Source organism: Micropterus salmoides, unplaced genomic scaffold (genome assembly GCF_014851395.1).
Source record: "Micropterus salmoides isolate LMB-PRFRI ecotype aquatic unplaced genomic scaffold, ASM1485139v1 Ms_hic_scaffold_11, whole genome shotgun sequence".
NCBI lineage: Eukaryota > Metazoa > Chordata > Actinopteri > Centrarchiformes > Centrarchidae > Micropterus > Micropterus salmoides.
Window position 1 is genome coordinate 31,504,155 of NW_024040152.1, and position 14,489 is coordinate 31,518,643.

Below are 14,489 nucleotides of genomic sequence, written 5' to 3' on the forward strand. Positions count from 1 at the left end.
GGCTGGGACAGACAGGAGGAGAGAGCCCCTCAGAGCTGGAGCAGAGCAAAGGATAGCCCCATAGACATTACTAGAACAGCGTTGGTCAGCCATGTTGGAGGAGCACAGGTGTTTCTTGAGGTAGAATTTTATGGATGGTATTAAAATCCAAACCAATACTAATTACATTTACTTCAATCAACTGAGCATTTCCCTCAAATCAGTGCTCTTCAAATCATGAGCTCCAGTGCTCATCCACTGCTTAGCCTAAGGATAAGTCCTGCATTGCTGATACTAACCTAGCAAATTTGGGTCTAAAGATAGGGCTGTCCCAGTTAAGAATGCATCAGATAGCTAACTCCAGGCTCAGCCTGCGGCTCAAAGCATTTTAAAATCTCTTTTAAAGTCTTTATCATGCTTTTCGGACAAAAAGAAATTTTCAGAGTTGGACTTTTTAGTATCTGGCATTTCTTCTTGTGCATCATCAAGGCTCTATTCTGCCAGCCCATTAAGTATTTAGGGCATCTGCGCATTTGAGCTTAATTAAAAAGTTACTTAAAATCCTCATCACGGTAATTACTTCAGAGCTGCCAATATTTGACTGGAGCTGCTGTGATGTCTTTTTTTATTCTCCCAGCATGAGTGAATTGGCTCTGTTTCTCTGCTAAACAGGCGATTTGAGATAGAAATGTTGTTCAAACTAATGTTTGTGTGTGATTTATATGGGTATTTTATGGCATGGATCTGTGCTGCTTATTTAGTAGTTATACTCAGATATGTGTTTAATGAACTTGCTTTAATATCTGCCCGTGTAGGAGAGAGAGTTAAAGGCATGGTAAGTGATTCTGCAGAAACATTGCCAACTGCCAAAAAAATACACCCTCAGAATCACCGCCTCTAAAATTAATGGACGCGCATTGCCAAGGTGACCAGTACTACCTGTATCTTGGCTAAAATATGGCAGAATCCACAGTCGCTGGCCGAGAGCAAATTATCCATATTTTTTTCCCAGTTCTGTAGAAAGTTTGACAAGCCTTTAAATATGTATTGAAGCAAAACTTTTCTAAGCCAAAGTCTATAACATGGAGTCTAGTTTATGTATTGTACGATGTAACTTCAGCAGTAACGAATAATAAACAATCATCATCAATCAAATGGCTAGCAAACACACAAACATGGCATCCAAAACTAGGCATGTCACAATAACTACTAATGTTGAAATGTTTGTGAAATAATTGTGATAAAAAATATAATGTGGTGCCATTTAATGCCATTTATATAATGATAATATAATAACATCATAATGGAATGAATGAATCCTGCATGTTCAAATGTGTCGGTGTATAGAACTCTTTCTTCCACTGCTCCTGTGCATGAGCACTGACACCACCTGCTGGTGATTGACTGGAACAATGTTATCGGGAAGGTCCGCACCACTTTCTTTGTGTTCCATTTACAGAGCCAGGGCTGTGTAGGAAAACTGTGCTTTTTTTCCAGAGCACTCACAAAACATAGGAAATATTCGCTGAATTTAACAAAAAGTGTGTTGGATTAAAATCACTTACTATCCTTGTATGGACACTGCATACTATAAGTAGTGACATGAAGGTGTTTACTGCCCTAGTTCCTTGTTAGAGGCTGTTGTCACACTAATGGTGTGTGTGTGTGTGTGTGTGTATACATGTGTTTTTGGTTGCATAAAGTCTGTATGGCCCAGTGCTTCTGCATGTTGACATTTTGCTTTCTCAGGGTGCAACTAGCAAGCACAGATATGCACCCTTGAATAAGCATAGGTACACACATGTAACTTGACATTCATTGTACTGTCAGTACACACACGCCGTGTGTTAAAATGCCGTGGGAGAAAAAAGATGGGGAGAAAAGAAGACCAGAAAGAACTGACATTTACTGTACTGACATTCCCCCAACACTTCCCAACATCCCTGTTGTTTACCAGGCTCTCTGACTACACACCACTTCCCTTATATGGCTCCTTGTTTCCATTCAATGGCACGATTTCCATCGTAGTCAACCTTTCTTAGGACAGAAGGAAGACCTAAGAGCAAAGACATCATCTGAAGTGACGTCAATCGGCAGGAACAGCTGTCAGTGGGCTGTAACTTGTCTGTAGCATCAATCGTTGCCTTGGAGATTATATTTAAATAGATAATATGATCTACAGCCCAAAGTATAAGAGTCCTTATTTAGACAGAAGAGTATTTTACTTGCTACAAAAGGTTTTGTAATGTTTCATACATCAACTTTTGAGCACATTAAAATGTTTGTGGCTTTTTTAGTAGATGCCTAAGGGTGTCGTCAGACTGGGCTTTAATTACTATATAATTTCACAAAATATAATTTAAGAAAATTGAGTGTGGGAGAAGAGGCAGACCTGAGCTATATCTGCATTTATAGAATTTAACTGTATTAAATGATAATCTATATTATCATGACAGTGTTTTCCTTGTTTGAGAAAAGGACATTGTAGCTCACATTATATTGTTTGTACCTAGCACAGCGTGTGATTTCTTCATTCCGACTGAATAGAAATCTCGTATAGAAATCGTATTTGCCTGGCCGTACACGTGGATTCACATTGTGTTGCTGTTTGGTTCCTTCTGCTTCAGATATCTGGAGTCTCGGTGTGATCCTGTTCATGTTGGTATGTGGCCAGCCACCCTTCCAGGAGGCTAACGACAGCGAGACCCTCACCATGATCATGGACTGTAAATACACTGTACCGGCCCACGTCTCCAGCGCCTGCAAAGAGTGAGTGATACATACACAGCATTCACACAACAGGAACACTGAACTGCTCTTGTCTACTCTCTGATGAAAGTGAGCTAACGTTAGTTTACCACAAATTATGAACTGTATGCAACCAGCTAACTATTAGTACAGTTTAAATGAATAAAAACAACTTACCCAAAAGTCTCCAGTACCGCACTAATTTGCCTCCAGTCTTGCTGTTTTCTGTTTAAATCATGGTAACGAATGTTGGTTAGATCATATAGCTCCAGGGATCCAGCAACAGCCACCACTAGCTTGTTCTCCGCTGTTGTCGTCCAACAATTACTGCTGTTTTTCTGTTCTTGAGTTTAGGCGTTCAGAGCGCTCCTGCAAAAATGCGAGGCTCCAGGATGCATTAGCGGGGCGCAATGTGCTTACTGCCTATAGAAAACTGGAAAAGCCCCCCTTTCACTGCAAAAAGAGTGCTCTGTTTGATCGCTACTTTACCTCTATGTCCCTCGGTGTATAAGTTGGTGTATCCTAGTTTTCCATCTCTGTCTGTGTCTGGGTTGTAGTTATGTAGTTACATACTGTGTGTGGTTTGGAGAATAGCCAAACCCATTAAGCTGACATGGCCTGTTGTCCTGTACCCATACTGCAGTTACTGTAGCTTGCACCAGAGACCTGATCACAGTTAGGCAGCATAGTGCTAGGGTTTCTATACTGCCACCCTGTCTGTTTTATATTACAGAGGATATATTGCAATGCAATCAGTCAACAGTTATTTCACTTCACTGTAGTAAAGAACATGATATTCATGGTAATCCCAGCTCTTTGGGTGGATGGAGACCATGACTCACCATGTTACAACTTTTCAGACCTACAAAAAAGCCACCTGCACACAGCAGGAGCAAAATTTAATATTAGCACTGTACAGTAATTATGTTACCATTAGCAACCTTTTCTCAGTCATTGTTAATTACTGACTCAGTTCACACTGAATAATAGCTTATTAATGAATTTAACTTCAGCACAGTCAGTCACACCACCTCATGTCTGTAAATGTGTACTGTGGACTATTGAGCCATAATAGGAGCAAAATGTTGTTTTGAGTGTCTTGTGACTAAACAAGGAGAGGGAAAAATGCACATTGTGGTGGCATTATTACAGCTTATATGTTGTAAAACATTACCGTTATTTTTCAAAAATTCACAAAATAAACTTATCAGCATACAGTTCAATGCTAATGTACTTACTCACCTGATATACACAAATGGTAGGTCTCAATCAGGGCAGAAACAAACTCTATTTTCAACACAGTTATTTGTAGTTTTCTGGCTTAACGACGTAATTTAAATAAAATTCCCCCCTTTTGAAGCTTGACCCAGCTGTACCTGATACAGGCAATACTGTGTCAGAGTGCACTTCAGTGATTATGCATCTACCTCAGCCACACTTAATATGCAGGTTAAATTAATGTGGGTTGTAATGTGATATAATGTATAATTGAATGGCATATATTGTATAATGTTAAATCCAAATAGTCCGCTGTATTAATAAATGCTAAATGAAATGTGCATAATAAAGAAAATAATATGCTCACAATAAAGGTAGTAAAGTTTTTAAGAAAATAATAACTTGTAATAACTAAGTGCATCATAAATATGTTGCTGTGGTAAAAAAAACAATCTTTCACTGATCTGCATTGTACATGAGAAGGCACTGGAACATGGCAGTAGCCACAGTGATTTATTCCAGGCCCTGCAGACCAATTTGCTCCATTAGCTGGCAGAGCCCAACTGCACACGAAAACGCATGTTCCCCACTCAAAAGAAGTTAGGCAAATAAATTAGCAGTTGCATAATTAACCATGTGTGTTAGCAAAATCACACTCTTAATTTTGTACTAATTAATTCTCTCACGATACACTGGGATCATTTTGAAGCAGTGTAAGTGGGCAGATTTGCCAGAAATTATGGCCAGGAATAATCGAGAAAATATTGTGTAGTTTTGTTTACCATGACCCAATCTGTTGCCCACACAGACACGTCTTTAGGTTAGTGAACAGTGACTCTCTTTTGTGTCCACTGTTAATGTCGAATAATAATCCAACTTAACTTAAATTTGTCTTGAGTATCACAACATTTAATTTGTGGTTTTGACACCCCTGGTAAAGACAACTTATTTAAATCATACATAACCTGTATATTACTGAGTACCAGATAAGACGAGTGTCAGAGGGGGGAACTAAACTTTTCAGAAATATTGTTATTACAGTTCAACACCCAAATATTTTTGACATGACGCAGAGGGTTGTGAGGGGGTTTCATGGGGGCGTGATTGATGGCATCAGAGCTACTGTGCTCAACATGTTCTCAAGGCCAATTCTTTATTTCTAAACTTTCACAGCACATCAGAGCATTTTTAGACACAGGAAATAAACGCTTATCACTACTGAGTTGAAGGAGAGATCTGACTAGATTGAAATGGTAAGCTGAAGCAACTGTGAGCAATCTGATGGGCTGCAGCTTCAGAGCACAAGAGCACAAGAGCAATTTGTCGCATGCTGTGTCCCAAGCTTATATTTTACCTTGTCACTTACTGGTGAATTATCCACTCATTGTGACAGTTTTGGATTTCCAGCTAGATTCTGATCCTTCGTTGTGTTTTTTCATATTCTGGAAATGTCTTCCATACAGAACTGTTTCTCTGTGCAAGAAAGTTTTGGGCTCAGAAACATATAAAGCAGATATTGATAAAACATCCCTCCCATAATATACTTTGTCGACATGTTGTCATATGTCATTGCAATGAGATAGCTCGGCCAGAAGTGGCACAAATGGTGCGCTATTTTCCATTTTTAGGAGTAGATGTCTGCTAGCTGACATTTTTGATGTGATGGATTGTAGATTAAGATTAATTAAAATTTTCTTTTAAACAAACTTCAGTTGTGTTTACATTATAGGGCCACTCTAAAAACTTTATTTTTTTTTACATAAACACATAAAAACAAACATTTTTGACAAATTTTTCATTTAAATGTTTTAAATGTCAATTATGATCAAGATATGCACTGAGGAGAGATTTAAGTTCAGTTGAAGAATACACTTATCTCTATTGGACAAACTATGAAATATTCATTTTCATGTTCAGTTTTATTCAAAACATATATTTGATGGTTTCCATGCTGCAATTATGTCATGTTTGTTATTTATTGGCTGACATTTGCGGAGCAGAAATAAAGATAATATCTGCAGGCTACCTTTCATTTTCATCTCTTGTGGCATAAACTGTATTATTCTGACATCCCTCAGAGTTATTTTTATAAAATCTTCTATTATATGGTATGAACTTTATTTTCAGCCAAGTGGTTAAGGGGTCTTTTTGTAATAGCAAAAGTAATACCGTGAAATATTTGCAGGCCTCAAAAATGTGTTGGAGGTGTATTTATACATGCGTATGTACCACCAAAAGTTTTTAACCATTCCATGAACAGATTTTGGTCAATTACACATCACATACTGAACAGCATGGGTGGTACCCCATTTTAAGAAGCCAGGATAAGTGGAGAAGAGTAACTAACTAATCTGGAGAAGAGCAATCTACAAATGTGTACCATAGGAATCACAAGATCCTCATTTACTTTGGCTCAGCAAGGAAGTTCAATTTGCGGATAGGCAGTCATTGTGGAGCTAGAATGTGTTGGCAGGTCAGTATAGAAAAAAATAAATGGCTTTTTTAAATGTTAATATGTTGAATCAAGATAGGGGATAGTGGCCACTGGAGAAACAAATGTTGTTTCTGCAGCGTCTGCTCTGTGGGACTTGTGGCTAATTGGGAGAGCTTGTCTGCTGCCTTATGTTTGGGTGCTGTGAAACAGACATGAAGGTAGACAGACACAGAGAACAGAGCTGGAGAGTGGGAGTCATAAACACAGAGAGATTGTGTGTATATCTCCATAGAGAAATCCAAAGAGAGAGATACAGTTTGTACTGGAGAGTGGAAAGAAAAGCACAGTACACAAAGACTTGAGAAGGAAAGACCAAAACAAAAGTGAGCATGATGGGGAAGTTGAATAAGTTCAAATCCATCAAAGTTTTCTGTTGCCCTTTCTTCTCTTCTCTCTGTTTGACCAGTTATTGGAGACACTGCAGGGAACCAGGAGATAGATGGATAGATATATATATATCCAGACTCAGTGCATTTTTTCAAAGCAAGGAACGACTATGATGTGTTGAGGAACAAATTACAGTAGACTTGTCTGTCTGCCTTAGGTTAGCCTCATTAGCCAGTCCCCTCCGACTTTGTAATAGTTGCTGACTTAGCAAATTGGGACAACGGTGTGACATTTTGTTCAGTGGTTGCACTTACTTATGTACCTCACACATTCACCCTTGTCAACAATATATAATTAGACATATATTATGTCTGCTGCTTTAAACTAATGGTAAAAATACTTAGGAATCCTTAGGCAAATACTTTTCATAGCTGTAACTTTACCATGGTGTCACCATTACTGATATGGTCTCAACAAGGTCAGTTTAGGATATTCACGAGAGGGACATTTTGCTGTTAAACACCTGTATGGCATCAAATTTGATCAGTTTTTTAAGCACTTCCAATGCTATTAGTGGCATCATAGAAAACTAGGTCTGCTCCTATACATGGTATGAAACTGTTTTGTTTCAGAGTTCTTGAGCTATTCAGTTAATTTGCTAAGTGGCTCATATTTGACCTTTGCTAATATTCTGTCAAAGGAAGGAGAAAAGACGGTAATGAGGTCAGTTTGCCTTTTCCAGTCTACCAGTAAGTCCCATTGTCTGGCTGCTTTTTGTGCAGAGTCACTTCATCAACACAGTCTTCCCTTTTCTCTTCATGTGTTGCTGTGTGGGGGCGGAGGCTTCTATCTTTCTGTTGACTCACCAAAATGCATTTACACATCTCAATTAATTAATTATTCAGCGCCTCACTTTTGTGATCCCACGCCCTCCTCCACCCGAGCTCTTGTTTGCTTTTGTCATTCTTGATTTTAATTTCCAGATATTAGACACCACCTACCCCCCACCACCTACCCACCCCTCCATGCCACGGCCACAATTACCCCCATCAACACAGAGACAGACAAATGTACTGTAGCTCTTGTGTTTCTCAAAGCGTCACATGTGGATGGTGATTGTTTTTGAACCAATCAGAACACTGTCCTTTCATGTCATTAGTGCACACACACAAACACTCAACCTCCTTTTCTGTGCTTGCCAACCTGGAGTGAGATGCATTAGAACTGGGATTTAGTCAATTCATTGCCTGTTGATTTCCGTTGTTTGAAGCTCGAGCAGTACAGAAAACATCCATGCCTGTTTTGATGCTATTTGTTTCTTTGAGAATGTGTTGACATGCTGTTATACACTAGTATGAGTACGTGTTTATAACACTTAGTGGAATAAAATATAAGAGGCGGCTGCCCTGTGCGACTGCTATAGTACTATACAACCTCTCTCTGTAGAGGTCCCAGGGGAATAAGAAAGAGGGGGATGGAACAAGACAGCCATTTGTAGAGAAGCAACTGTTAGAGTACTACAGATACTGAGAGCTGAAGAAGAATAGCTATGTAAATAAAATATAAATAAATTTTAATTGAATGTGTGCAAACACATTATTCAAGTGTGCACCTGCTTAGGTCATTCATGTGCTAGGTGTTTGGTGGATGTGATTTGCACTTTACAGGGATGCTAATTATTTGTTGCCCTTCATAGGAGGACTAGAAATTGACAGATGACCTGATTATTATTATTATTATTATTATTGTTATTAACGTCTATAACAGCCAGTGCCTTGATACAGTCCATATAAGCTGCGCTCTGATATTGGCATTCAGACCCGGTCTGCAGTGAAATGAAAACATGCGTTCTTATAAATGGATGCTTGTTAGTCCATGGAGATGCACAGGTGCTGGTGCACATACAGACTTTAGCTTGTGACAGCAAGTAGTTTAACTATTTACATGTTTTAAAAAGCTATTGGCCTGCCACATCATCGGTCTCTGAGGATTTTATGACTATATAGATTAATCTGGACTGCGAGTCCGAGCATGTGTCTCCTGTGTCCACTGACACATGTACTTACTTATATGGCTGATAATCAGAGTCGCCCTTCTCAAAAGTGCTCACATTTTTGTTCATGTATCTACAGTCTGATGGAGCTTATGTATTAGCCTGTGTGTAACAGATTTTTAGTTTCTTAAGTCATCCGACATTACTTCAGAAAAACAAAAAGAGTCCTACTGTTTCTTTACAGTGAACACCACCAGTGAAAGTTTTTCCTCTGAGCAGTATAAACTAGAAGCACATCCCACGCATGCTCAGTGGCATCTGCCTGACACAGAGGTTGTCTTCTGAGATTAACATTGCAGCTGTGGAGTTTCAGATTAAACTGCACCGATCATGTTCATTCATTGTTATAAAGAAAGCACCTAGTACGACAGTTTACCTCTTTGTGTTTTTGAATAGGATTTTAGTAGAGCCCGACTGATATGGGATTTTTAAGACCGATGCTGATTTTGATATTAAAATCCAAAATTATGGTATTTTTGTTTTTTTTCAGAAACACATAACATAAACAAAGAATACATTTGTTTTGTGTACTTATGAGACCTCACCAAGATAAAATGACATAATGCAGTTCAAAAATAGACTATTGTTATATAGTTTTGAACAGTACAGCCGACGATGTTGGCTGATTGCTGTGTTTTGGTTCCAAACAGGCTGTTGCCAACAGGGAAGTGACAGAGGGACCATTTCCTTTTTTTTTTGCTTTGAGGCTGTAAAAAAAACACTTTCTGTCCTGTAGAGCTGAATTTGTGCCATTTGTAATTTTTTTGTGTGCATGTGTACTCTGTTGTAGCGTTTTGTGCATTAAATTACATGTTAACTTCATAATATATGTTGTTTATGTATTTTTTAGGGTACATTTTTAACATCTAGCCAAAGAAAATGGAGGAAAAATATCTTTGTACTCGAACTCTGCCGCCTGTCTAATAAGCAAAATAATCAGTCAGTTAATTTGTCTCAGGGCTTGTGTCTTCACGCTTACATATTCAAAAGTACACCTCTACATACTGCTGTCAGGTAGCAGAGCACTGACTCTAAGCAGGCTGTGGGCCTGTAGCCACCATCCCATGCATTGCTCTCACATAAGCACTAATACACTAAGGGACTGGATAGAGTTTGACAAATGAATTCAGTAAAGCCAAAATGACTTGGTTTTACAGGTTTCTCAGCCCCAGTCTTATGTGGGAATATGGAGGTGTGTTGTGTCTTAGTGTGCAGATGTCATAAGAAAGCTATGCTATGACCTTTGTCGGACCTTATGTGGCTTTTTGTGGGGGGGGGTTTCTGACCCCTTGTCTCATATGTGGTCACCATACAGTATCATGGGTCATGTAGTTCAGTGGCAACATCACCTACTGTATAAGGCCTTGACAGGCAAAATGGATTTGTAGATGTTAAATCTCCGCATGAAGATCTTTTTCATCTTTCTTTTCTATCTTGTCTGTGTCAAGTGCAAAAGGCACAGCCTCGATTTCTGTCTTATTTGTCTGCCTTATTATGCAGATGACGGAGATGGCTTACTTCTGGATGCATGGAACTTTTTTCCTGTATTCATTTTAGTCTTCTCACTAGATTCCATATCCCACCTAATCCTATTAAATTTCAACAGTGTCATTTGTGTGGAATTGAAGCTGCCAGCTGACCAGCTGTAGTTTCACATCCTTAGATCTGTCAAAGCAAATGTCTGGCACGGTCTGTCACCGCACTGCACATTATACACCATATATTCAATGCCTCCATCTGCTCTTCCTCCACATACCAACAGGTTAGATTGTACTCCAAGACGTTCTGGTTTAGCAGACAGCTGAAATGTTGGCTACACCACAAAAAGAACGTGTCCACCCAGGGAGACAGATTTTCCAAGCCTCTTGCAAATGACTGTCAGGGCTGTATAGTTTCATCTTTTCAATTCAAGCAGGGTATTTACCACAGATGTCCAGAGCCAGTTACAGTTTTAATTGGGCTGCATGTGTTCCACCAGCAGCAACAGCACAACTTGTGGCCTAAATCCTAAAAAAAAAGTAATTTCCACAGCAGCATTTAGACCTAATTTAGGCATTAACAATCAAGGAATTACCCAGTAGACACGTCAGTCTTAAATTGTCACCGTTGTATAGTGAATGGCTGTCTTTAAGGGCCGGTACTTTTTTTTTTTTCTTCTTGAATTTGGTGCTTTATGCTTTTAAAAGAAATAGAAAATCTCAGTTGTGTGCTCCTACTTACTGTTCATCTCCTTTAAAAGGCCAAAACAGTTCAGATCAGACACAGGGCCGAAGTGGTCAGACTACACCATAAAAATAAACTGAAGTAGCAATTCCACACTGGTAGGGCAAGAGTGGTGTGACAATCTTAGTCACACCAGTCACCCATCAATTGCTCTGACGACGTGGTCCTGATGGGTCTGTTCCCTCAGGCTGGAGGGGCAGGTGGTGCAGCAGGTGGAGACCTTCAAGCACCTGGGAAGCATTCAGCTAGTAACAGTACTTCACAAACATGCAGATGGGGTCTTTAGGACCCAGCGGCACCTATTTCTCCTCAAGTCACTCATGTAATCTGCTCTCACTTTGACCATAACACCCGCGTAAAGCTCTCTACGCTCCAAAGCAGGCCAAAAAGGGATCATAAATCAAGCTGCCCAAGTAACCAGCATCAAGCAGAACCAAAAGTCCCGTTGTTCTGATATAGACCACGTGTCTTGGTCACACTCGCATCAATAAAACCAATAATGTGTAATCATTTAACAGGATTCCTGTGACTTTTAGACTTACATTAATTTAAGCTTGTGCTCTTTCTCTTTCTCTCTTCCTCTCCCTCCACTTTGTTCTCCTCATGGCTTCAGTCTGATAGACCGTATGCTTCAGAGGGATCCCAAGCGGCGGGCTTCCTTGGAGGAGATTGAGAGCCATGCTTGGCTGCAGGGGGTCGACCCTTCCCCAGCCACCAAGTACAACACTCCCCTGGTCTCCCACAAGAACCTGTCAGAGGAGGAACACAACAGCATCATCCAGCGTATGGTGCTCGGAGACATTGCAGACCGAGAGGCCATAGTGGAGTAAGTTGTGCTGTGTTTGTCTTTCTCTCTGGTGTACAAACCGGAGCATAGAGCTCAAAGATGTGCTTTAATTCTTAGATCTTATTAGGAATGAAAAGTTAGTACTTGTTAGTTTGGCAATGCTCTGTAACATTGCTTGCATATAGGCCTGCCTTTCTTTGTTCATTTGCCTTAGTATGTGAACACTGTGAACTGTTTTCTTTGTCAATCAAACGTGTCATGGAGATCATGCACGTGCACCTGCTAACTACTTTCAATAGGAACAGAAGTGATGAGCTGACAGTGGTATTTGTTTTGATGTGTACATACCGTAAAACTTCAATTAATAGCCAAGTCCCAAATAGCCGCCTACCTCCTTTACTGGCCTGGTGTGGGAACACATTTTGACAAATAAACGCCTGGTCTGGTTTTTATAGAAGTTCTTTGGATGTATAAAACCTCGCTGGGTCTCCCGCTTTAGCTGCTTCTAAGCTACTTAAATCATTAATACAAATATTAATGTTTAAACGTGTGATCAATATGTCAATATGGACATGCTGAACATCGTTAGATCGGTTAGATTCTCCGCAATACCACTGTTAAGTTCATTTAACGGAAACAACAAGACCCAAAGTCTAATTCTTCTAGATTTACCGTTGTAACCTGCATGGCTACAAGAGAGGAAAAGGGGGAAAAAAGTGCTGACTCACGTTAACTTTGAAGTGCTCGTTAAGTCCGAATGTGTCCGTTCCTTGATTATGTAATATCTTCCTTTAGTCTGTAAGGGTCCCCCCATCAAAAGAATCATAACAGCTTTTCAGAAAAATTTATCCAAGTTGTGAATCCTGTCGTGTGAAGTCCGTCACTCTCTGTCTGCTAACTTCTCTCATCCTGCACCGTGTTGTTGTTTTCGTGAGGTTGCTGCCTTCAACATAAAAGCCATAAGCAGTCTGTGGGAGCTAGATCAAATGAATGACGTGTATTTGATGAAGTATTATTCTGTTTGAAATAATCTTTTTCATAGTAGTTTTAGTTTCGTGCAAAAAGAATTAAAGGCCTGTCCCATATGGACGCCTGTCCCAAATACAGGCAGGGTCAATTCAGTGATTTTAGCAAATAAAAGCCCGGGCTATTATTCAAAGCATCAAATCTACTCCGTAGGTATGCTATAGCCGCATACCCTATGCCATACTCCTACGCATTTCCAACTTGTCCTTCATCTTCTGCCTCAACCGGTTCAAGGGTCGTACATACCATCTCCTCCAACATCATATATCAGCTCCAACCCTACTGCCGACTAGTGTTTTGGTGGTGTAATTGCCGAGTACCAACGCACAAGTATAAATGTTAGCAACGGCACATAGACTCAATGCAGAAGTATAAATTGGCTTTTAGCATCGTCATGCTTTCTTGTCCTTAGCCTTACAAAGACAAAATAAATGTCTCTATTTTTTACCAATTCTAGTTTTGTACATACAACAAGTCCTCTATTTTTTTTATTCCGTTTTCCCGTGATAACGGAAAAATTATACCATGACCTCAAGATAACAAACTGTCGTTGAATATAGGGGTCGGACGGTGTGTTTCTTTAGGATAATTTAAGTCCTAATTCGTGTATAATAAATCAAACATTATAATAACAATATTTATTGAACATTTGTTATATTGTTGTTGAAATAAATTATATTTTGATAATTATTGTTATTGTTTTATTGTCCAGCCCTAGTCCTATGCTCTACCAACTGAGTTAACCAGTGATCCTGATATGCACACTGAAATTACCGTTAAACCACTGTTTTGTTATCTCAAGATCACAAGAAAATTATCCCATTATCACGCGAAAACGGAGTATGAAACAGAGATGAGTTTGAATTGATGGCCGCTTAGGGCTTCCCTAGTTGGTACCCTTGGTGTGACTTTTCATGTAGTGCTTAACAGCACATAAGGGCTTTTGAGATAGGAGAGTTGTGTCCTCCAGATCTCGGCAAAATACTTTTATTTTTTTTGTTGTTGTTTGGAAATCTTTATCTTTGAAATCAGCAGCCTCGTCAGACCAGTATGACCTCTTCATTCATAGAATGCAGACTTGGAAGGAGGCATAATATGTGTGTAGCGTGACAAATGCAGAAGAAGAAAACAAGTTAGACAAAACTTTGATCTAAATTGATATCAAGTGGGGGGAACTACTCTTAAGACAACACGCTCATCAGCGTATAAACACCAGCATCATCATTGCTAATCAAGACCCTATAAAGATTCCCTCCTGCACAAACTCAACTTTCAAACTCTACTTTAAAATCTTTGCACAAAATCCCTGAACAGGAGAATATCTGGGAATTCAACTGGAAGAAATGTTCGCACATTAACCTGAGGAAACTTGACCCGCTGCCCGCATACAGCCACGTGCAATTACTTTGATAGCAGTCACTCTTTTTCCTATAAAACACCAGTCGACCTGTTTCTGTTTCACTTTCACTATAACGACGTGTGAGGAGCCACGTGACGCACAACAATTGCACAATGCCTGAAGCGCGCTGACAGACGTTAACTTACAGATACGTCTACTCTTTACCCTGCAGCTGTGAGAGAGGCCTGCTGTGCCGCTGCGTGACGAGAAAGAGCGCTGCATGAGAGAACAGCTT

At 39.7% G+C, this 14,489-nt stretch overlaps 1 protein-coding gene across 1 annotated transcript in view; it reads left to right on the plus strand.

Moving 5' to 3' along the window:
• The window catches only part of LOC119898117 (SNF-related serine/threonine-protein kinase-like), a gene marked incomplete at its 3' end in the record, with an annotated part of 35,580 nt that extends 23,712 nt beyond the window's left edge, over nucleotides 1–11,868 (plus strand). The window contains 2 exon segments of the mRNA XM_038712279.1: nucleotides 2,607–2,748; nucleotides 11,656–11,868. Coding sequence (XP_038568207.1) covers nucleotides 2,607–2,748; nucleotides 11,656–11,868 — 355 coding nt within the window.
• Between the last annotated feature and the right edge of the window lie 2,621 nt (nucleotides 11,869–14,489).